This window comes from Sarcophilus harrisii, chromosome 4, assembly GCF_902635505.1.
Source record: "Sarcophilus harrisii chromosome 4, mSarHar1.11, whole genome shotgun sequence".
NCBI classification, from domain to species: domain Eukaryota; kingdom Metazoa; phylum Chordata; class Mammalia; order Dasyuromorphia; family Dasyuridae; genus Sarcophilus; species Sarcophilus harrisii.
In genome coordinates this window covers 306388852-306414678 of record NC_045429.1, presented here as the reverse complement: position 1 = coordinate 306414678, position 25827 = coordinate 306388852, and the positions used below count along the sequence as shown (strand labels likewise).

General features: G+C 37.9%; 1 protein-coding gene across 5 annotated transcripts in view; it reads right to left on the bottom strand.

The window, feature by feature from the left end:
* Window positions 1–25827, bottom strand: part of BAIAP2 (BAR/IMD domain containing adaptor protein 2) — a 173018-nt gene that overhangs the window by 69403 nt on the left and 77788 nt on the right. For all 5 annotated transcript variants that reach the window (XM_031965612.1, XM_031965610.1, XM_031965613.1 and 2 more), the window contains exons 4-6: window positions 3265–3326; window positions 2403–2474; window positions 1033–1170 (exon numbers count right to left, since the gene is read on the bottom strand). In XM_031965612.1, the coding sequence (XP_031821472.1) occupies window positions 1033–1170; window positions 2403–2474; window positions 3265–3326 (272 nt within the window). The remainder of the gene's footprint in view (window positions 1–1032; window positions 1171–2402; window positions 2475–3264; window positions 3327–25827) is intronic.

The following is a 25827-nucleotide window of genomic DNA, read 5'->3' as shown; positions in this document are numbered from 1 at the left end:
GACAGGGAAGGGATGAGGGGAGCACTGATGTGCCAGTGCTACAGTGCCCTTCATTAGGCCTAAAGCACAGGAGCAGAGAGAGTACATTAAGTAGGTCTGTGAAATACTTGTCACAGCTTGCTAGTCACCTCACAGTCAGTGTAGAAAGTAGGCCTTCACTGGAGGAGGCAAATGACTTTCAAGAGATTCACAGGAGTCTTGCAGTAGACTATTCACTAACTTACCATTATCATACTCATCCCTACCCCTCAAGGTTGGGAGGGAAAGGAGGTCTCCCCTAAAGTTACTGACTTGTATTTTCCAATGTATCAAGCAGACACATTGTCTGGGGCTCATTTTCAAAAGCTTGAATTCTGGGGCCTTAGGAAAAGAAGAGTGCCAAAAGGTATTCCTCTAATATACCTCGGTACCATCTGCATCGTACTGCAGGAGCTGCCAACGCCACTCTTGTCCACAGCACTGCAGTCTGCCTGCCTAAGGGCTCAAAGGCCGCAGTTCTGTGGGTGTGCAATCAAAACCTGATTATAAAAACAGTCTGTGGTCTTTCTTGTGTTTCTGAATCCAAAATGCACAGGGCAGAAAGATTTCATTTGGTTTTTCAGCTCCGGTGAATAGAAAGTATAATCACAAGGCCTCTTAAAGAAGAGATAAGGAGGGGTTTCATCAAACAAGAGAAAGGAAGGTGATCATCAAATATAGTTGATTCAATGCTGGAAGACCAGCTCCTTCAATGACAACAAAAATCAATTTAATTGTATGTCTGAAATTGGTCTACCTGATCACATGAAAAATAGTCAACTTCCCTGTCATCTGTGTCCAAAGAAAAGAAAAAAAATATAATTTAATCATTCTTTTACTTCTCTTCATCTGCATACTGGAAAGAGGTAAAAAATTCCACCAGCCAAGGAAGAACCAATGAGAATCAGGTTATTTTCCAAAAGAATAATCCCTTCAAGAACCATAACCCAAAATGCCACTCCAGAGTTCCCTGGCAAGATACCTGAGAGGCCAGTGAGAAGCTAGAAAACCTACCTGCAGCTCCTTGTCGGAATATTTCTGAGGGTTTTTACTCCCTTGGCTCTTCTTACGGAGTTTCTTCAGCTCAGCCTGACACTTGTCAAGTGCGTCCCCTTTGCTCCTTTGCTCTGTCTGGTATTTCTTAAGTGCAGCCTGAGAACAGATGACAAAAAACAATGATCCCTTTGTAGTCCAGCATTGGCTCTCTGCAGATCAGATAAGGATTTGGCTCCTAAAGACCACTTCCCATCCAGCATCCTCTCCCCTCTCTCTGTGGTCAGCAGCTAATGCCTGGGGCCCTACAGATCATTAGGAAAAGTAGTCTGTTCAGCTGCAAGGCAACATAAGTAGAAGAAGGGGATCACAGTTTATATATGGCTTTCAAGAGAATTTCAAATATTCTCATCTTCAAAATTCTGCCACTGGATGAATGAATGGCTAAGAGGGATGACTTCTTGGTACCTTATCCTTCCTTTAAGGCTTAGCTCACTTCCTATAAGATTCTCAGAGTTGTTAATGATCCTCTTCCCTGCTAGATTTCACCCCTCCTCCACTGAAAAAAAATTTTCTTGTATTAATTTTAGATATGTTATATTTTCCTCTCAGTATTTAGTTGTTCCTCCTCAGTAGAATGTCAAGTTCTTGGGAGAACTCTTTATCCCCAGTGCCTGGCATATAATAGGTGCTTAACAAAATGCCTGCTGCATTCAATCACCTGTCCTTCAGATCAGCATCCTACATTGAATATTGTCACCTTGGAAATCTTATCTCATACTACTAAAGGTGACTAATATTTCTTATTAAGTTCTTTGCAACAACGATGAATAAAAGGTCTCACACCAGCAACCTTGTATTAGGAACTGGTTTGGGAGGGGGAGGAGACAGGGGAAAGAACAAGGAAATGGCAAGGGGAAAACTAGATGAGACCACAGAAGGTTAAGAGCAAATGACTGGTGGGTATAAAGAACAGGCAAATAATTCAATGAGCTTTATTGGAAGGAAAAAAAAGCCGCCAAAGGTGGGAGCAGGAGGGGGGCACCGGAATCAAAACAAGGTAGAGTCTTGGATGTTTTGACCCACAAAATTACAACCAGGATTACACTACAGGTACTTGGTTTCAAACAGGCAAGAATTTTAGGAGGGTCAAGGTGGAACCCACCTGTATGGGAAGCTCATAGGAAGTTGAGAAACCTTCAGACTGGGGGAAGGATTTAAAAATAAAGAGTGTCAAGGAACCTCAGAAAATACACATGATTATCTGATGAGAGAGAGAGAAGAGAAAGAGAGAGACAGACAGAGAGAGACAGAGAGAGAGAGAAGAGAAAGAGAGAGAGAGACAGAGAGAGACAGAGAGGGAAAAAACTAGGAGAATATAGTTTACTTACACTTAGGTACCTGGAATCTAATTCCACTTTCTGCTCCAGCTGTGTGAGTAGTTCATTGTGAAAAGACTTCAGCTAAATATAAGAAAGAAAACATTGAAGCATTCCCTTAGGAGTCAAGTCTAAGCAAATATTTCCTGGTGATGAGAAAAGTCACCTGCCTGCTCATCTACTGGGACAAAACCGAGAAAATAAAAACAACAGATAAATCACAGAGCCAACCAAGACATAGGCCTTTTTTTTTTTAAGCCAAATAATTTTCTTGAAGATAGCCCAATCCAGTTTTGAAAGATGAGCTTATTCTTGTCTAGATAGATAAGGAAAGATCAGCTGATGAACTTAGGGAGACAGATGGAGACCCATATGGAGCCAAGGAGACTGCTTGGAAAACACACAAGTGAGCAGGAGACAAGGTTTCAGCATTTATCAACCAAGTTTAAATGGCTTGATTTCACATGGATAAAAATGGAGACAGTCTTCTCTCCCCACTACAGTGCCAGCGACTCCACTGAGACACTGATTAACTGTGAGAAATACCTCCAATGTATAAATAGTGGGAGGAGTGACCCCCTCACTCCAGACAATAACATTTCTCACCAGGCCTTTCTCTCCATCCCACATGTTATTTTCTTTGGGTTCCACTGTCTGCTAAATTGGCTTTCTCTTTCTAGCAAAGAGGCTCAGCTATATTTCTACATCTTCTTGACAGCAGTCCATGATTGGGTTATTTTACAAAGAACATCCATGGCCCAACAAACTGTTAGGTCATCTTCTGAGCCTCAGCTTGCTTACTGTGTCCCCATAGGCATCTGACCCATCTACCCTCTCTCAGGGAGAGTCCAGCCAGGGGAAACTTGATACTCACCATCTCTTCTAACTGATTCTGAATCTGTCTGTGAACTTCTGCCATCTGGAAGAGTACATCCCCTGAAAAGATAAGATCACAGCAGGGAAGGAAAAGAAAGGGGGTGGGGAAGAGAAGGGAAGTAAAAGAAAGTTAAGTTAAATGGTTCAGGTTTCCTATATACATCACATACATCCATATACCTTGGATGACTGAGACACTGATTCTAGTGGGATTAAAGAGCTGACACCACAGAGTTGAAGCTTTGTAGTCGACAGTTCCAGGAACTGACTCAGTGGTGTTTGGAGATTCATGGAGGATGGCAAAATTCAAATGAAAAACTCGTTTAAGCTGCGTGATGGGCATGAAGAGCCAAAGCTGCTTGGGGATGAAAGGATATATTTCAATGACTTCCCAAGGCCTCTTCTGATTATGCAAATGTCAGAAAAAAGACGAGAAGGAGCAATATCATCCCGAAAACTCAAAATATAATGTATGAACAAACAATTCTGGGATCTTGTAAAATATGAATAGCTTGGCATTGGGTAACTGGGATGATAAGATGAAGTGCTGGTATGGAAAGATCCCTGAAAAGCAGGAACTAACTTATATTTCTCCAATGGTGAAAAGAATTTTGTTCAAATATTTAAAATAATGAATCTGACGGATGAAGAGTATGGGCATGTTTAACAAAAATGCACCAAAATATATGTATGCATTTTCTACAAGTAAACGCCCCAAACCACCTTCAAAGTTAAGCTCTAACAGGCTAATGAGCACTTTTGGTTGCCTGGGCTAAAGAAAGAAAACCTACTAAGGAAAGCTTTGTCAGGGAAAGACTCCAAAGGCTTACTTAGTTCAAAGTCTACAATATCAAACCATTTCATTATTCTAGTCTGCTGTTTAGGAATGAAAGAACAGTGGGAGAAAGAGAGAACCAGGTTCCTAAATTTCAGGGTGGGAGAGAAGTGAGAGACTATTTCTAGTTCCAGTTATTTTTCTGATGTTCCTTCCAGTTTTATTAATTAAAGACAAATTAGAAAGATCCCTCCATGCATAAGTTGGATGTTTTAGTTTGCAATCAAGGAAGGCATTTCTATCTGCAGAGGCATTTGCCTGCAGAGGACTAATTATTCAATCTTGCCATGCTGCTGGAGTTCTGCAGCAGTCTGTACATTGCAGGCAGGCAGGCAGCAGCAGCAGAATCCTTCTGGGGGCTTCTGGTACCCAGAGAAACTGAGTGAAGAGCAGCAAGGCCCCTTGGGAAACAGAATGCTTTCTACTTCTGCCCTTCTCTCTCTAACACACTTCTCTAGTGCAGAAATACTTCAGAGATTCTGACAGTTTCTTGGACCATTTGCAAAACACAGATTAAGAAATTTAAATTGTAGCTGAGCAAAAACTAACCACGGTTAGTGCTGCAGGTCATTTCAATCTTGCATATTAACAATAGAGATTCCATTTAACACTTGTCTCAGCTATTTATATTTTCCAGTGGCTCTGTGATTGTCAGGATTAATTTACCTAAAACAACTCTGGAAGGCAGAATGATGGTGAAGTTCTGGGTCTCAGCCACTATAGGAGGGAAAGAATGGGTGATTCAGCCCTATGGCTTAATGAAAAGAGCACTCAATATGGAGTCAGAATACCTGACTGTACTACTTACTAACTGCTTTTGAATAAATAAGTTCCTTTACTTCACTGGACCTCTTTTCTCATCTGTAAAACAGGGAGAGTGAAGGTAGACTAGATAATCCTTTATAGCTTTAAAATCCCATCTTTCCTCTGTCTGTTCCAGCCTCCACTTAAAAAAATCCATCACAACAATGAATGGCTAGAGGGAACCTCAAGGAAACCTGGGTAGGATGAAAAGATGGAAATTTTTTTTTTAGGGCCAGATGCTCCTTCCCCTACAAACTCTTTGGATTTCTTATGCAGTTGGTTAGTGCCTCCATTCTAATATTCCCCTTTAAAATTCAATTAGTAGCTTTTCAGTTGTACTATAGGCAGAGGTCAGCAAGCAGTTTCAAATACTGCTCTGTCCCATGCCTTTAAGCGTGGGACTTAGGGAAGAAGCTGGTAATAGGAAGATCTACTTCAACAAAGCTTCAAAGCCAAGGAAAGGTGTGGAAAGGCTCAAGTGCTAGGAGCACACACTACTCACTCAAACCACTTACACCAGGCATCAGAATTCCATCAGTTACCAAAAATCTCTGCTTATGTGCTCCAAATAACAGAAAACAAAGGATCTTTCTTGAGGAATTTCTGGAATTTTCTGAAACACTCAGGCATTATCTTCCTAATTCTACTAAGAACTTTGCAAGCTTTGGCTGGCCATAACTCAATAGTAAATAATTTAATTCACTCATTACATAACTACAAGCTGAGGTCAAGAAATGTGTCCTCTTTGGGACTTGGTTTGCTCTTCTGAAAAAATGAAGGGTTAAATGCAATGTTAAAGATCTCTCATACTTCTGACATTATGGTTTGGGCCATTTTCTAACCTCTAAAAAGAAAGATCATTTTGAACATGTAACGTCTTTCTCTTGGCTGTTCAGTCATTTTTCAGTCATGTCCAACTCTTGGCGACCCCATCTGGGGTATTCTTGGCAAAGATACTAGAGTGGTCTGCCATTTCTTTTTCTAGCTCAGTTTACAGATGAGATGAGGAAATTGAGGCAAAAGGACAAATGATTTACTCAAGGTCACATGGCTAATAAGTATCTGAATAGAATTCAACCCAAGTCTTCCTGACGCCAATATCTTATCTACCATGCTATCTAGAGAGCATGCTTGCATGCCATAACGGGAAGAATAGCTTCCACCATAACAGTTGGACACTCCCCAAATTTACCATTTCTGAGAGACCTCCAGGACATTATTGGAAATTTTACCCTCAAGAACCATCATCTAATAAATAGTCCAGTTTTATGGAAATACTCCTATCCTGATAGGTGGAAGCCATTTAAAACAAACCATGAAAGGTTTTCTCTTCCTTGAAACCCCCTGCATCTTTAGGATCACCTATGATGGATACTTTTGATTCCAAAGCTACCCTAAAAGCTGACTCCTTTTGCTTTTTCTATCATTCAATCTTGAGCACTAGTTATTATCGCCCAACCACCCTCCTTCAAACCACAAGATTTGGGAATAGACTTTATTACTGGTCCTGTGTGGTCTGCCAAACAAGATTTCCTTCTCCTCCTAATTATATAAGAACACACTCAAAATAGGCTGCTTCTAATATGCAGAAATTGGTCAGCTACCGAAGTTCTAAGAAACTGATTTATGCTTTTTCATGCAGGACCATCGACAGAGGGACTACTTTGGCAAAAACTTGAAGCTGTATGGATTCTTGTTGAGGGAGACTAGGGAAAAGAAGATATGTGCTTTCCAAAAGAAGTACTAGGAGAAAGAACTTATCCAATAGTGGAACCAAAGCTACTGTTTACCAGAAAAGATTTGTTTCACTAGGAGTTAACAAGAAAATAAACTTCATCATTTATTATACTCTGTGATAATTAATCCAACTCAATGAGAGTGACTTCCAAAATGGCAGCAAGCCTGTAAGATTCACTTCAATTGGCAAAGGGATTCAATTAGTCATAACAGAGAAGTTGTATATAAATCCTAATCACCTCAAAAGATTAAATTTATCACCCAATCCAGATCATTATGAGTGTGTTCTAATGGCCCCCAGCTCATCCTCCTTTTCTTAAGAAGTTTAGTATTTGACATACAGTCTTCATCCCTTCCTAGTTCTTGTCCTCATAGTAGGGGAGTTCAGCAAACATGTTGATGCTCCTGAAAATACTCAAACTTCCCAGTTTCTCCTCCACTCATCCTCAAGCCACATATAGCAAAAACCATGAACTGGATCTTGCCATAGTCCACAATGGCTAAGAGATGGGAAGAGTTGCCATCACTTAAGACAACTTATCCCCCCTCATCTTGCCCCTTCCTCTTGCCCTGGATTATTCCAGAACTCATCCAAGAGGCCAAGCAGCAGCAAAAGTGAGCCCCAACGGACATCCTATCCTAACTGCCTGTGTCTCTCACCTGTTCCCCCATACTTGTGGGAACTGCCCTGAAGCCAATCCAAGATTTGAGAAGTGTCATTACCATCATTAGACTGCCCTTACTATCTTACCTACCCACTCTGCCAAAACTGATTGACTGTTTAGTGGGGCTTGAATGAGATGGGAACCAATAACTCTATTTCTTTTCCTTACAATCTACCCTGAAGTCTCCCCCATCTTAATTATTTATGTAAACTTAGGACATCTACACTTTGCTAACTTTTGTACTCTTAGGACTCTTGAGCTTTTCTATCTTCTCTATGGCTAAATTTGCTTTTCTGTGTTTTCCCCCAGTTTGAATGGGGAACTCCTTATGATCAGAGTGTGTTTCACTTTATTTCTAGCCAGCATTTAGTACAGTGTTTAGCACAAATAAAATGCATAATAAATGATCCAATATATCCATTTCTTTATTTTCTTCTCTCCCCAGTTTTAATCTTATATTAAAACAGTTAAACTCTACATTGTCTTTATAGCTACAATCCTTCACACTTTTGTCTTATCACAACTCGTGATTTGCCAAACTCCAATTTTGAATTACTTCCATCACCTGCCTCTCCCTTTCTCTAACTCTCTCAATTGAAAATGTTGTCTCACATCCTATAAAGAAAATGGAAATCAATGACAGAAAACAATAATGATAAGGGTTAGAGGGGATGTGAGAAAACAGGGACACTAATACATTGTTAGTAGAATTGGAAATTGATCCAGTCATTCTGGAGAGCCATTTGGAACTATGCCTAAAAAGCTATAAAACTGTTCATACCTTTTGATCCCCAGAAGTGCTACTGCTGGGTCTATATTCCAAAGAAATCATAAAAGAGAGAAAAGGACCCACATGTACAAAAATGTTTGTAGCATTTCTTTTTGTGGACAAAGAATTGGAAAATGGAAATTATAGGTACTCGTCCATTGAGGAATAGCTAAATAAGTGATGGTATATGAAAGTAATGGAATATTGTTATTTTATAAGAAAGTATGAACAGGCTGATTTTAGAAAAGCCTGAAAAGATTTACATGAACTGATGCTTTGTGAAGCAAGCAAAACCAGAAAAGTATTGGACACAGCAACAGCAAGATTATATGATGATAACTATAATAGAGTTGGCTCTTCTCAGCAATTCAATGATCTAAGGCAATTCGAAATCCAAACTTTGGATAGAAAATGCCATTCATATCCAAAGAAAGGAATTATAGAGACTGAATGCAGATCGAGGCATACAATTTTCACCCTTTGTTTTCTTGTTTTTTTCCCTTGGGATTTTTCCCTTTTGTTCTGATTTTTCTCTTCCAATATGACTTGTATGAAATATGTAAAAAATGAATTTATATGTATAACCTAAAAAACATAAAATTCAAAACAACAACAACAACAAAGAAAACAGAAGACATTTGCCATAAGCATTCTCTTCTCCCCTAATCTGTATCATTAAATCACCTGATACAATCCCACATTCTGCTCCTTTACTCCCATAATAATGTTAGCTCTTCTCTTTGACAAACCTAATCTTTTTACCTTTAACTTTGTTCCTTAAGAGCAAGGACTGATTCATTTTTGTTATTGTATACTCAAGTATCCAGCACAATGCTTGACAGCTAGAAGTGTTTAAGAAATAAATTAACTGACTAATGAGGATGTAGGGTTAAAAAAAAAAAAAAAAAACATTTAAATCAGAGTTCCATACACTTATATTTTATTTTATTGCACTCAGATTTAGGTTACTAAGAAAACTCCACTTAACTGAAGAACCTAGTACTAGATGCTGTAAGAGAGAGGGAATAGAAGGGAATAAAACACAAAGTCCTCCCTAATCAAAGAGTTTACAATGTAAATGGGAAAACAAGCATAACACAAAGAAATCCAGTTGAGAAGAACTTCAAAAAGGTAGATAGGTGTGGTGGAAAAATAAAAACACCACATAACAAATCTGCTAGATGACCTCCATGGTGTCTTTTCCATTTCTAAAATTTTGTGAAAAATGAGGATGGGGCAGGTGGTACAATAAATAATACATCAGTCTTGAGTCAGGAAAACTCATCTTCCTGAGTTCAAATCAGACTTCAGATAGCTTCCAGTTGTGTGACTCTGAGCAAGTCACTTAACTTTGCCTGCCTCAGTTTTCTCATCTGTCAAATGAGCTGAAGATAGAATAAGCAAACAACTCTAATATATATCTCTGCGAAGAAAACCCCCCAAATGGATCCAACTCATGAAGAGCTGGACATGACCAGACTAATGGACTGAACAACAACAATGAAAAGTGGAGATGATGAAACATAAGAGGTGGAGTGGGAAAAGATACAAACAAAAACAAGAACAAGTATCTAGATGAAACCACTCAGTCCAACTGACAAGCATACAGACATCACTTAATTCAATTAAATAAATATTTGCTAAGGACCACAGAGTACACAGCATCAGAGCAGACACTAACATGGTATGATGATACTGAGCATTCCACAGTCATGGCTTCTTCTTTCCCTCCCCACCCCACCCCACCCCCAAAAAGGAAAAGGAAATTATTCTCACCACTAACTTTAATTAACTCTGATATCCCAAATGCCTTTGTAGCACAATAGTACCAAATCTTTCCAATGATGAAAGAAGCTGAAGTGGACAGAAAAGCTATAAATGTCTCAATTCTTGTGGGTTCAGCCCAAGATCCTTTCCTTTGCTATAATAAAGTATTGTCTATTTCTCCATAGAGATTCTTTATTAAGGAACCAGCCACTCCTGTGAATCTGAAGAGGAAGGTGGAAGAATACAACCACTGCTCCTAGTAGAAATTGGCAAGTCAAGCACGGCCCTAAACCACCTGCTCCCTTGGGAACAGATGAAAACCACAGTTACCACAGCAGAAATGGTTTCATGTGGTCCAGAGGAAGCCCATAATTGCATGTGGTTAAAGGTAAGCTACATTGTAAATAGAGAAATGAATGAATCCCAGTTTTATGAGCCCAGCATCCCTACCAGCCTTAAACCTGGAGGAGACAGCCTGACATAGGGAAGATAAAGTACAGTCATGTATACTGTTCTCATTCAGTATTCTGTGCCTTGGTCCATAGTTCTATAACTGAACCAACTCCTTTATGGGACACCATGAATTCACAGCAGATGCCCCAGAATGTACTAAATGAATGACTATTTGGATGACAAGGGAAGGCCTTCTCAGTACAGGTCCAACAGAATACAGTCCCAAAAAAGACCAGTCTCTCCTCTTCTCCTACTCGCCTTTAAAGAACCAGATATAGTGGTTGAGGAGCTGTAGGTCTCAGAGGGTATTCCAGAATGTCAAATGACTAGGAATGGCATCCTTCTCGAGAATGGCTGCTAATGAAGCTGCCTCTACTGAAGCTGGGATTAGTTGCCTAACTTCATGGAATTTGGGTAAGAGAGAATACTGTAGGAAAAGAACAAGGATGTATTTTACTATAAGACCTAGCTATTCTTAGGTACTAAGATCTTCCACAGCAGAACCTGTAATTTTTTAAATCAGCATATACCCAAGCATTGGTCTAAAGGAAACCAATATGGAGGCAGCATGATATAATTGAAAGAGCCCTGATACTAGAATCCCAGTTCTGCCACTCAACTGTGAGACCCTGGGTAAGTCACTTCATCTTACAAGGCCTCAAGTTTTCTCACCTGTAAAATGAGGGGTTAGAGTTGATGACTTCTAAATTCTCTTCCAGTTCTAAATCTATGATCATAAGATCCTAATTATTTTGTTACCATGTTATCTACAAAAGTTTCTGTACCCTACTTGATATTTTGTCTTTATATCTCAGTGCTATACCTCAAATGAACAAATACTTGTCAATTGGCTAATTTGTAAACAAAGCTAGCCATACTGACCTCTTTTTAAAAATCAGCCAAAATCTGATGATGTATAATGTACAATCTTGGTCCTGGAGAATTGATTAATGAAATGCTCTTTTTAAAATGAAGTCTACAATGTCAAATATGGTTGATGATTGGTTGGTTTTGCCAACAAGGAGTGTACTATGTTGGATTATTATTATTATTATTATTGTTCATTAGACATGGATAATAAGAAAGAGCTGAGTTAAAATCCTGTCACAAACATTTACTATGTGAGCTTAGGTTTCCTCATTTATAAAATGGGGCTAATCATGGCTCACAGGTTGTTGTGAGGAACAAATGAGATCACCTATCCAGAGTGTATCTCAAATCTTAAAGCTCTATATAAATGCTAGCTATTATTATTTCCTTAATTTTTTTTTTTTTTTTTTTGCTTTTTTACAAGAAATGGTTCAATAAAATGTAGAACAAGAAGAAACGATGATGGTATTAAAAAGAAAATGCAACCCTTGGAGTCTTTCAAAGTGGAAAAAGCCAAAATCATTACTAATACAGGTACCAAAGAACTGCCATGCTGTTAAACAAGAGAAATAAAATCATTTTTAAAAGTTAAAATAAATGTATTTTCCCTTGTAGACAATAAGATTAAGATTTCTTTCCCAAGGGGGTAATGGTTTCTTCTTAGTGAGTCACAATGTCCTGTTCAGTATTTATGAAAATACCTGCCATTCTAGCCATATCTGACCTATATGATGAAGATTAAATTCCAGAATATAAGAATGGGCTTATTAATGGTAGACAATCTTTTAATCAAATCTTTAGCCAGCTAGCTGGATAATAGTACCTAGCTTATCTTTCCTATGGCAATTAGTTTGGACAAAGCAGCTGCCATATGAAGATTAAATCATGAAGGCAAAATATTCTTCCCATCATTTGGTGCAATGGGGAAATGAGTAGCTAAAGTGGCACAGTGGATAGAGTGCCAAGCCTGGAGCTAGGAAGACTCATCTTCTCAAGTTCAAATATGAGCTTGGACACTGGTTTTGTGACTCTGGGCATTTTACTTAACATCTCTTTGCCTCAGTTTTTTTTTTAACTATAATATGGGAATGATAATAACAACACTGGGAATAACTAAGTGGTGCAATAAATAAAGTACTCAACCTAGATGACTCATCTTTCCTAGTGCAAATCCAGCCTCAGAAACTTACAAGCTGTGTAACCCTGGGCAAGATGCTTAATCCTATTTGCCTCAGTTTCCTCATCTGTCAAATGAATTGGAGAGGAAATGTCAAACTACTCCAGTATCTCTGCCAAGAAAACCCCAAATGGAATCATGAAATGACTGAACAACAAAACAATAATTGTACTTATCTCTAAGAGGGATGTGGGGATCACATAAGACAAATCTGCAAAGCACTTTGAGAACTCTAAGGCTCTATATAAATGCTAGCTATTCTTAGCAAACCATATGTCTGGACACAGAGTTGGAACCATAATTATCACAAGAAGTTGATGTCAAGATGAAGGAAATGGGATTTGATATTAAGTGTATTTTTTTTGTAAGATTCTTCATATGAGAAATGTAAGCGAAATGACTGAAAAGAAAGCAAATTTTTCTCCAAATGGGAATATAGTACCAAAAACTATATTTGAAATTATCCAAGTATAATATGGGAGTAGAGACACCAACAGCAAATTGAATGTCTTTTCTACCCATCAAACCTTATGGAGTTTATTGAAACTTGGAGGGAGGTATCAAAACAGATATAAAACTAATCATTATCTGAAATGGGATCACGGTCCATCTGAGCTGTGATTCTGTACCTCACGCCAAGACTGCCTAACTCATCAATGGCTACTGAATGACAGCTTGCACACAGGTGGGGAGATTAGACAAAAAGCAACACGGTAAAATTATTTCCACAATTCTAAATCTCAATCTGGTTTGCTGAACAAAATAAGCCCACACAGAGCATTTTTTTAAACTGATTTTGTGAGCATCTATAGGAGTTTAAAATCTGCAAGGCAGGTAGCAGTTAGCTACCAAACATTTTAACTCCTGCTGGGCTGTAAGATGCATCCCCAAAGTGGAAGATGTTATTTGGGGGCAAGAGGAACCCAGTTGGGTTTGAAAGACATAGCCTATAGAAAAGAAAGATCAAGCAGTGACCAGGCATTATGTCAAAGTCATCTCATGGACCAACTGCTTAAATGGTTCAAAGAAACTTAAACATCCAATACCATCAATTCAAAGAGGTTCCAAATGTCCATTGTTCAGAAGAGGTAAATTTTTTTTCTGCTAAGTCACTTAAGAAAAACATCCTCATAAAGCTTATATTATTTCTTTCCTTTCTGGGTTCCAAAGGGCTGTTGGAGCTGGAAAATACTTTCTTCAAAAGCATCACAAGATGAGAATTTCCAGTAGCATTTTGTTTTGTTCCTTTTTCTCCCATCTCACTCCCACATTTGTACCTTTCCATCTTTACCCCGCCTCTATTGAAACGGGAAGAAAGAAACGGAAACTTCCCTGTCCAATCGTTCTGATCTAGAAAAGGAAGGAGGCAGGGCAAACCTGGTAGAGATAATCCAAAACATATTCAGAAACAACTCATCCATGTAAACATAACTCCCAGAACAAAGACACATGTGTGGATCTAAACTCGAAAAACAGGGTTTAAAATAGGCTCTGGTATCCAGCTGGCAGCACAGTAAACTAGAAGAGTAAGTCGAAATAAATCAACATAAAGATCCATCATCTGATACAGACTGTCATGGTTTTGAAGAACGTAAATAGTTCTGGGACGAATGGGTCAGTTATTTTGGTCCTGTATGGCAACTCAACAAATCACCTCTAAGGAAGTGGGAGGGGAGAGGGAATCAGAGAGAAAGGCACATGGGGACATTACAAGTATAACATGTTGTATGTGTGTCACACCCAAAAAGAAACAAGTTTTAGAAGGCACCCAGTGAACACAAAAAAATCCTCAAACTACAAAATATTAACCTCACCCAGTTTATGAAATAAAGAGCTTAGAGTTACCATTATGTAATCTCAGGGAAACTGACCTGCAAGGGATGGAATGTGATGGTTTCAATCATGTTTGATTTTTTTTTTTTTTCCTTTCTTTTGCAAAGGAGTGAGGAAGTAGATAATCTTCTAATTAAATAAATCTGTCCTTTAGGGTAAAACCATGTCAAATGCATTAGCATCCTAGAAAGAACTACCACACCCTATACTTGCCAATAACTTTTGATATCTTAGCAACTTAGGTGGCTAAAAGGTTAATTAATGATTCACCTTGCCTGTATTCTAAAAATCTAAGTCTAAAGACTTTCTGGTCTAAGGGAAGTGTGAAATTAGCATGGCAAATCTGAACAATTCAAACCTTGTTGGAGGAACACCCTCCCATATAAAGAGGGATAAAAGAGGCAAGGAAGGATTCACTTAAGTAACCCAAAACCAATCTTCCTTAAGGAAAAAAAAATTCAAAAGGCTGTCCTTTCTCTTCACTTACCTCTCCTATAATGGGAAAAATGTTTTGGCATGTAATCTAACTAGGCTAAATTAGGTAGTTCCTGGGCTGGGACAATTTCCACTTTCCCCAGTACCAGACGACGATAGTATGGAAGGTGGTAAGGGAACAAGTGTTTATTAAAGGCCAGTAACTGTGCTAAGCACTTAACAAACATTACCTCTTTTGATTCTCATAACTACTTTGAGAGGTAGAAGCTATTAGTTATCCCCATTTTACAGATGAAAAAATTGAGGCAGATAGAGGCTGTGCCTTACCCTGGGTCACACAATTAGCATCTGAGGCTCAATTTGAATTCAATGATCCTTTCAGCGGTTGTTCTGTATACAGCCTATACTTGTCTGCTTAGGATAGAAGAGAAAAGCCTTTTCTACAGAAAGTTATCAAGTATACAAAGGTTGTCTTCAGTGTTCTCTTTGTTTCCTCCCAATCCTTTTACCCAATTGCACTGAAAAGATTGAAGTAGGATAGAGCGATAGCTTAGAGATCTGCCACTGGGGGAAGAAAGGGAGGGCAGAAGCAAGAAGACTGGGAGAACCTGGGCTGGGGAAAGGAAGTCACAAACAAAATCTCAAAGATCAGGGTGGAACTAAAAGGAATGTCAGCTGCTGAGAAGTCTGATCCAAGATATCTGTCACTTAGATATGAATATCAGTTTGCCCTATGAGGAGTAATTTACATGAGGCCCATTGGGAAAACAAATATTAATGTTCTGGATAGGCAATGGAAAGTGAACAAAAGTTTTTTTTTTTTGTTTTGTTTTTTAGCTTGACATGACTATACTTTGCTCAACCTTCATTCTGATTTCTTTTTAATGCAGAAGTTATAACTACTAACATACAAACAAGTACAGTAGGAAATCTACATCTCTGGTTCATTACTGGTACTAATTTGGTAAATTCATCTCAAAGATTTTTAGTGGTATTTGTATCACCAGCAAATAGGACATCTAAACTTTATAATACACTTGCTGCCCTGGGCCAGTTCAACTTCCATCTGGAAAGTAACAAGCATACAATGAATTAAGTTGTAGATACTAATAGAAATTGATTCCATGAACCAGGTACAGCTTTAAAAGTAGGTCTGTGTGATTCAGCCCTTCATTTTAGCAGACTGTCCTAGGAAGCAATACACAGACCAGCCTGGGAGGGACTTAGGGGACAGAGATGTGCAGGGAGGAGGTTCCAATCTGCTGCCTATCCTTAAGATAATTATGAACTAGCACTGTCAACTAACATAGTAGTTTAGTGAACTAGAAAGGCACCATTAAGGCCTAGTTTGCTATCCAAAACTTTTCTCTTCATGCTTTGATAATTGCTTTCACCATAATTGTTTTCTATTGCAATCTTATGCATTTTATTCTATGTATTTAAAAGTATTATTCAGAGAAGGCATCCATAGGCCAAAGGAGATTCATTACACATCCACAAAGTTAAGAACTTCTTGCAGAATCCCACCCAGCTGGCTTCAATTAGAAAATGGGACCATTAACTAAAGTGTTTTATTTCTTCAATTCGTTTATTTTCAACAAAACACATAAACACAAATTCCAGGGAGTCCACAGACAAGGATGTTGAGCCAGTGCCTGGACAAACTTAATAATCAAGGGTATGAATGCTGACACATACTGGCTGTGTGATTTTAGGCAAACTGCTTAACTCCTCTATGATCTAGACAAGTGCTGAAGACCATATATATGGAGAAGCAGGAACTAATATGCATTGATAGAGGGAATTTTTTGTACCCATGAAATCAGAGCTTTGAGAGAGGAAGAAAAATAGAAAAAAAAAAGGAAGAAAGGAAGGAGGGAAGGAGGGAGAAAGAAAAGGGAAAGGAAAGGAATGGAGAGAAGGGAAGAGGGAATATAATTTGTAAGCAAGAAATCATAAGATAGGTTATTCATATTTTCCTCTTCCTTTACTAGATGACAATCACTTTGTTCCTCAGTTTTATTCATTTTAAAAATGAAAATAAATTACTTAGGGCTTTCTGGAAGAATGACAATAATCCATAGTAAGATTTCTTTTTTTGAAGTAATATGGATTAAATGAAAGAAAAACGGTATTTCCAAAGAATATGCTAAACTATCAATTTTTTATTTATTTTTAAAGGGAACGTCTAAATAAATAGATTAAAAAGAGCCAATCTTCTATTTCAATCAGACCTGGCTAGCACCTGCCTTGAAAGATCATCGTGGCTCCCCTTGGCTTCCAAAGAGCAAAACAAATCCTTTCAGAATCTATTGGTATCTTACAGGGAAGGATATGGGTTAGAAAGAATTTATGGAGGGTTATAAAGTGCAGACTTATTTCTCTGTCAATAGTCAAAGGTATGTACATACATGACAGTCCAGTTAACAAAACAGAAGACACAGAGAAACAGGACAGAACAGACACGGGGGGAGAGAGAGAGAGAGAGAGAGAGAGAGAGAGAGAGAGAGAGAGAGAGATTGAGAATGAATACTGTCAATCCTGGTATCTTTAAGAAAGAATCATCTTATTTCTGTAAAACTGCAAATAAGAAGCTAGAAAAGAAAAATTCCATCATAAAAATTCAGCACCTTCATACAACACTCCACTCCCATCCCAGCTTAAAGAGTCAGTTGTAATATGTCTCTTCTTCTCAAGAGCAGAAATCCCCACCCATACCTCAAGGTGTCTGATGATTCCTTCCTATAGATCAAAACCCAAACTGGTAAGACAAGTCAATGGGGCAGGGATCTTTGAAATAGAGGGTTTTGAGTACCTGAAAATCACAACACATCTATTCCTTGTCAGAACAATAACAACAACAACAATAAAAAAGTCTAAGGACTCAGTTAAGCTCACAGGAAAATTCTATGCTTTTTCTTGTTGTAAAGAGAAAACAAAGTGATTGTCCATCAAGTGGGGAATGGTTAAATGAATTGTGGTATAAGAATGTAATGAAATACTACTATTGTGCATTAAGAAGTGATGAGCAGGATAGTTTCAGAAAAATCTGGAAAGACTTACATGAGCTGGTATTGAGTGAAGTGAGCAGAACCAGGAGAACATGGTACACAGTAAAAGCAACACTGTATGATGATCTCTGAATGACTTAGCTATTCTCAGAAATAGAAAGATCCAAAACAATTGTAAAGAACTTATGATGAAAAATGCTATCTACTTCCACAGGAGGAATTGATGGCATGTGAATGCAGATCTAAGCAAACTATTTTTCACTTTATTTTTTCATGGTGGGCTTTTTTTGGTATGTTTTCTTTCACAACATGACTATATATAGAAATATGTTTTGCACATGTACAACCTATATCAAATTGCTTTCCACCTCAGGGAGGGAGTGAATTTGGAACTCAAAATTTTAAAAAAGTGAATATTAAAGATTGTTTTTACAAGTAATTGGGGAAAATATTATTCAAATTCTTAAAAAATACAAGAGATAAAAAGAGAACAGTTTTTAAAAGATGAATGTTAAAAAAGGGATTCAGTTAAGCAGGACAATTTTGTTACTACTGTGTTGTCTAATGCACACGTTAAAAACTTCATGGTCACAATTTCATACACAATTCTCTTTTTTGTTCTTTGTTTATTATGATATTGAAGTTTTAGTTCATCATAAAAATGTTTTCAAAATTTATAGCAGGTAGAAGTTAGATAATCATACTCTTTCTTCTTCCAAAGCTTTTGGCTTTTACTGACCTTCAGTTTAGCCTAAGCACCTTAAATTTACAATTTTCATAATATTTAGAGCTGGAAAAGTTCTCACACATCATCTAATCCAACCTCACCCCTTCTCCAGTTTTACAGAAGGCAAAATTCATTGCAAGAAGGTAGATAGCAGAGATCATTGAAAGCATGGCAAGCTAACTAACAATTGACATCCCAAACTAAATCTTTGACTGTTCAGAAACACTTCAGCCATCAATTATCCTGTAAGGATGTCTAGTTTGAGAACCTCCATTTTTAAAGGGACATAAAAGAAATGAAAAATGTCTGAAAAGAAATCTGAGACAATAATGAAAGAGTAAGGATACTTAAGGATACTTAAATATTAGATTATTAAAGGAAGAGAAGTATCTTTTAGAACATAGCAATTAGCAAAAAGTATGATCTACCATTTTCTCTTTCTCTGACAAACATGATGAATAAGCATAAGAGACTTAAGTTGCAATTGTGGAGGCAAGGTGAGCACCAAACTTAACAGTACTTATTGACAAAATCAAAAGACATTTCTGTAAGCAATATGCTTCTCTTCATAATGGTCTAGATGAGGGACCCAGTGTTTTTGTGGTGAGGAGCTACTTTGAAGTCTTGGCATCAAAAATAATAGACGTGTTAACAAATAAATGCTTCCAGAAAAGGGAGGGGAAGTTAATGTTATTTTACTTTGCCTTGAGAAACATAGCCAGAATGAGTGAGCATACTGAATAGTCCTACTGTGCCATGTTTGGAGCACATCTGGAGTGTTATGTCAAATTGTAGGTAATGCGTTTAAGAAAGAACACTGACAAGCTATTGAGGGGAGGGCCCCCAGGATGGTGTTCTGATGAGTTCTGAGGTCATAGCATATGAGGATGGACTGAAGGAAATGAAGATTTTTTTTAAGCCTGGGAAAGAGAAGACTTATGGAGAATATCACACTTCTTTTCAAATAGCTCAAAGAATAGGTAGAAGAAAGACGGAAGGCTGGGCTCAGATAAGAAAAGTAGGAGCATGCAAGAGGAGGGTGATGATTAATCAAAGTAGACTGTTTCAATTTAAATAAAAACTTCCTAATGACTAGAGCTGCCCCAAAGTGGAACAGATTGCTTCAGAAGGTAGTGATTCCCCTAACTTATGGTCTTCCAGTATAGGCTAGGTGACCACTTGTCAAGTAAGTTGTATAGAGCATTCTTGTTGAGGTATGGATTAAAAGAAATGGCATCTCTAAGGGTCCCATCTAACTCTGAGACTCTGGAATTCTATTAACAACTAAATTTTTGGCTTTAGTAACTCCCAGTCATACCCACTGTTTCACCAGAAATGTCCAAAGGTCATGGGGAAGAAAAGCTGAAGAGCAGGTCTTAGACATCTGAAATGCCACTAAAGCAACAGATTTTATTCCTATCATTTCTCATATGGCATGTTATTTAAAACCTCAAAGAAAGGGAGGTATGGCCAATGACAACAGTCTGAAATAGTCCTAGACCAAGGAGAATGCTACAAGGGATACAAAGCCATTTAATGTTCTGGTTCTTGGATCTCTGCATCTTGTAATCTCCAATCCAAAAGAGAGGTGAGAGACAGAGGACTGATTAAACCATTATTTTCATCTAAGGGGGATGATTAGGGAAGGGACACCTCTACCTCCTCTCTCTAGTGTGGGAGTTGTTCATTTTCTCTCAGACACCTCCAGTGGCAGCCAGCTCAGATGGCAGAAGCATGTGCTGGAGTAGTTATTAGCAACCCACAAGCTCCAGATGGTACATTTTGGGAAAGTAGACTTGAACAGTTTGACCAGAGTTTTCTGGGCTCTGAGATTTATTCCCCTTAAACAGTGGCTCCCAGAAACTTGACTAGCAAAGATACAGCAGTATAGCTATTACACAATTAGAATGCTATGCTTTGGGAGGAAAAGGGACATTAAAATACCATTCTTGGGTGTAATGGCAAAGAAGGTCTGTGTTAAAGGATCAGCAGTTAAACCTCAGTATCCAAGCACATAATATCTTTCTGACCTTTTTTTGTAACAAATCACTTTAATGCTCGGTTATTCCAGGGGTTTCCAGGGAGGAATGGGATTACTGAGAGTTAATTAACATGTTTCAGCAAGACATGAGTATACAGACCTATATGGAATGGAAAAAAGAGACACATGTATCTGTAATAACAGGCAAGTATGACATCTGAAGGCCAGGGTACCAAATACATCCAAAGACTACAAGAGTCTAAATATAAGGCTATTTATCCCACTACAGACATTTCTATAACCCCTGGAACTCAAAACTCACACACACACACACACACACACACACACAAAACAAAACAGGTTCTCTCTTCTATTTGAATTTCATCAATTTCATACTTGAGAACAGAGCAAGTCACTTATAACCTTTTATGGGCCTCAGTTTCATCATCTGTAAAAAGAAAATTGGACAAATAGTCTTTTAAGGTCCCTGCTAGCTCTAAATCTATGACATGATTCTATTCACTAAAATTAAGTTGAGAAAATGGCAATGAAAAGATACAAACAAAATTCCATAGCAATGTCAAATGACATTTTACTGTTCTGGTATTTTACAGCAAAAGAACATAATTATCTTTTTACCTCTTTTCCCCCCACCACCCCAAAAAAAGAACAACAACATATTAGTTTCTTCTTTCATGGCAATTCTGCAGCAATAGTTTGATGAAAAGGAGGCAGGAAAACTCCAGTGACACATGACTAAAGAGAATGGTCCACCTGTGTCCACTCATTCCCACCTCTCTGAATCTTTGTTCAAGGATGCCCTCTCAACTCCTCCTCAACAAGCCACCCCAAGACTCACCTTCTCCTTGAAGCCTTCCACTGAGCAAACTGGTGATAGCTCTCTGGCTTTCTCTGCCTTCTCGTAACATTTCACATATTGTCTAGACTATTATTTATTTCACTGAAAAATATTAAACATCTACTCCATACAAGACCCTTTGGTGGATAGTATCATCATACATTGCCTTGTTAACTACTTCCATATATGTGAACCATCTTCCCAACTAGACCAATCAGAGGCCATGTTTCCAAAATAAAAAAGGATACAGGAAAACTTTGATAAATGAATGCTTGCTAGATATATCAATTAGGTGAGGAGAAGGGAGAAAAAAAAATGAGTCTACACAAGATCATAGATTTCAAGCTGAAAAGGACTTACTTTAGGGGTTATCTAAATCAACCTACTCTTTTTTTTTTTTTTTTTTTTTTTTTTTTTTACAGATGGGAAAACATCTTATCCTGAAAGGTTAGATGATTTATTCAAAGTCATATGGGAGTACCACATTCAAGATGGAGACATGGACCTTCTGACTCTAAAGTCAGAACTGTGTTTGTTTTTCCCTTCTTATACACTACTAAGAAATAAAGGAAGTGAGAACAGCCAAATGCATGTAAGCACAGACCACAAAGTACTTCTGTAGGGTTGTCTAGCAACTCATAGGACTGATTTAAGGAAAGGAAGGTGACTTTATAAATTTAAAAGTATTAAATACGTTGCGTCTCTAGGGTCTTGTAGACAAAACAGGAATTATTTTAATTAAGCTTAAATTTCTTGCCACTGGGGATGGGGAAAAAATTTAAGAATGCAGAGATTAGCTACTGAGAAAGGAGAGCTAAGTTACAAATATTGAAATCTCCCTATATACTTTTTCCTGACTTATTGCACTATATTAATTTTTTTTTTATTGCAAAATCTTCAGGACTTTCCTACTTTCCTATATGCCATGCACAGTACTAGGCACTAGAAATTACAAAGACAAAAGAGAAATAGTTTAGCCCTTCAAGAAGCTTACATTCCTCTCCAGGCTGTACTCCCAACCTCCTCTACCGTGTTCCAGCTCTTCATCCTAAAGTCTGTTTTTAGTCCTGGAATTCACTTTTCAGCCTGAAGGTGCTCTTTTCCCTTGCAGATTAGGTGGTTCCTCTTTGGACCTCCATTTAGTGAAGGCACTAAGGTCAGTCATGTATCACTCCTCCTTTTCTACCATGTCTCTTCAGGGGGTATCTTGATCTTCCCTTCTTTTTACGCCCCCTCTGAACTTACTTTTATGTGTTAGAATGTACACTCCTTCTGAGGGACAACTGCCTTTCTTTTCACATATATTTGAAGTCTCAGCATTTAAAAAACTACCTAACACACAATAAGCTCTTGCTTGTTAACTGACTGACATATAAGTATGTACAACATCAATACAAGATAACTGAGGAAAGTATCAGAAGTTTAAAGGAGAATAAGAAACCTTTTAGGTAGGTTATAAGATTGGAGCTGAGTCTTGAAGGAAACTAGGTATTCTAAGAGGCAAAGTTGAAAAAAGAATACATTTCAAGGCAGAACAACAGTCAGTGCAAATGTGTGGAAGCTAGGAGGGCAGTTTGGTTGAATTGTAAAGTGTATGAATGGGAATAATGTGCAATAAAGATGAGCAAAGTTATACTGCCAAGTATTTAATCCAGAGATAACAGGAGGCCACTAGAATGCACTGAGCAAAAGAGAGGAGTGACAAGACCAGACCTGTGCTTTGGGAATATTCCCTTGGCTGCTGTGGGAAGGATAGATTAAAGGAAGGAGAGATTTGAAACTGGGAGACTCATTCAAACTAAGCTTTTCCCTCAAGCAGGACATCTGCTAAGTAAATAAAACTCCACAATGCACCAGTAGTTATTCATTTAACATGGATGCATTATGCTATGGGGTCTCAAAGTTATTTGGGTAGATATACATGGGATAGCTAGGAAATAGGAAACGATGCAGTCGAAGTCAGCAAACTCAAAAGCAGTTCTGAAAGCTATTTTATTAGGGGGATCAGGAATAGGGACTGGGTAGACAAGACTATGGAATAGTAATTACAGTCTAAATCATCATACTGGGGAAATCTCATCCTGACAGACTCTAGTTTCATTACTTTTAAATAGAATTGTACAATATTAAATTTTTTTAAAACTCAGGAGAGAAGTTAAGTAATCCCAGGCCATCATTACCCCAAGGGTAGAAAAGCACCTTTTGCTGACAAATTACTTGAATACCAGCTATCTTCAGCTTCTGTATAGAAGGGAGCCAGGTTTTCCAGATTTAAGCTTCCTGATGCTTGAGGTGCTGACAAGCTATATACCAGGCAACATCTGTTTAAGACAAGTGTGTGGGTTTCATTTAGAGGAGATAAAGTGCCATAAGTTGCCATATTTAGGATTTAACATGCCTTGTATAGCAGGTGCTAGGTGGCACTACGGAGCCTAGAGTGCTAAGTCTAGAATCAAGATGACTCCTCTTCCTGAGTTCAAATCCAGCTTTAGGTTCAGGCTCTTTGGTTTTTTGTTTGTTTGTTTGTTTTTTATTATAATTTTTTATTGACAGAACAAATGCCTGGGTAATTTTTTTACAACATTATCCCTTGCACTCACTTCTGTTCCGACTTTTGCCTTTCAACCCTCCCCTAGATGGCAAGCAATCTTATACATGTTAAATATGTTATAGTATATCCTAGATACAATATATGTGTGCAGAACCATACAGTTGTCTTGTTGCACAAGAAGAATTGGATTCAGAAGGTAAAAAGAACCTAGGAAGAAAAACAAAAATGCAAGTAGTCCACATTCATTTCCCAGTGTTCCTTCTCTAGGTGTAGCTGATTCTGTCCATCATTGATCAATTGGAATTGAATTAGATCTTTGCTTTGTCAAAGATATCCACTTCCATCAGAATATATCCTCATGCAGTATTGTTGTTGAAGTATATAATGATCTCCTGGTTCTGCTCATTTCACTTAACATCAGTTCATATAAATCTCTCCAAGCCTCTCTGTATTCAGGACTGCTGGTCATTTCTTTTTTATTTATTTATTTAATAGCCTTTTATTTACAGGTCATATGTATGAGTAACTTTATAGCATTTACAATTGCCAAACCTCTTGTTCCAATTTTTCACCTCTTACCCCCCACCCCCTCCCCCAGATGGCAGGATGACCAGTAGATGTTAAATATATTAAAATATAAATTAGATACACAATAAGTATACATGACCAAACCGTTATTTTGTTAAATATATTAAAATATAAATTAGATACACAATAAGTATACATGACCAAACCGTTATTTTGCTGTACAAAAAGAATCAGACTCTGAAATATTGTACAATTGACTGCTGGTCATTTCTTACAGAACAATAATATTCCATAACATTCATATACCACAATTTACCCAACCATTCTCCAATTGATAGGCATCCATTCATTTTCCAGCTTCTAGCCACTACAAACAGGGCTGCTACAAACATTTTGGCACATACAGGTCCCTTTCCCTTCTTTAGTATTTCTTTGGGGTACAATCCCAGTAGTAGCACTGCTGGATCAAAGGGTATGCAGTTTGATAACTTTAGGGGCATAATTCCAGATTGCTCTCCAGAATGATTGGATTCGTTCACAACTTCAACAATGGATCAGTGTCCCAGTTTTCCCGCATCCCCTCCAACACTCATCATTATTTTTTCAGGTTCAGGCTCTTTGTGACTGGGCAAGTCACTTATCAGTTGTCTGTAAAATGATGTGGAGAAGGAGATGGCAAATCACTTCGGTATCTTTGTCAAGAAAACTCTAAAACAGGGCAGCTATATCACACAATGGATAGAGCACCAGCCCTGGACTCAGGAGGACTTAGGTTCAAATACAGTCTTAGACATTTAACACTTTCTGGCTGTGTGACCCTTGGCAAGTCACTTAATCCCAACTGTCTCACCAAACAACAAAAACAAAAACAAAAAACCTAAAAGGATCCCAAAGAGTTGGACATGACTGAAAAACAAGGAAACAAGTATCACAGGATCATAGATTTAGGGTTAGAAGGTAAACAGGCTGTCTAGGTTTTCTATCTTATTTTAAAAGATGGGACCTGGGATATTGAAAAGTTGAGTGATTTGCCAATGTAGTTAGTAGTAAGGCCAATGTTCTTTCTAGCATAACAGGCTACTTCCCAGCTACATGAGAGGAAATGGGTAAGTCTGAGGTGGGAGAAGTGGCTCAAGGTTGAGATGAATGCCATTATTTTATCACTTGATGAACATGAAAGGTTTTTTTAAACAATAGCTTTTTATTTTCAAAATACATGCAAAGATAGTTTTCAACATTCATCCTTGCAAAATCTTGTGTTCCAAAATTTTCTCCCTCCCTTCCTTCTCCCTTCTCTAAACAAGTAATTCAATATAGTTAAATACGTGCAATTTTTCTAAACATCTTTCCACATTTGTCATGCTGCACAAGAAAAATCAAATAAAAATTGAAAAAAAAAGTGGAAAAAAAAAAAACAAGCCAACAACAAAAAAGGTGAAAATACTATGTTGTAATCCACATTCTGCATAGTCCTTTCTCTGGATGCAGATGGTTTTCTTCATCACAAGTCTATTTGAATTGTCCTGAATCATCTCACTGCTGAAAAGAGCCAAATCTAT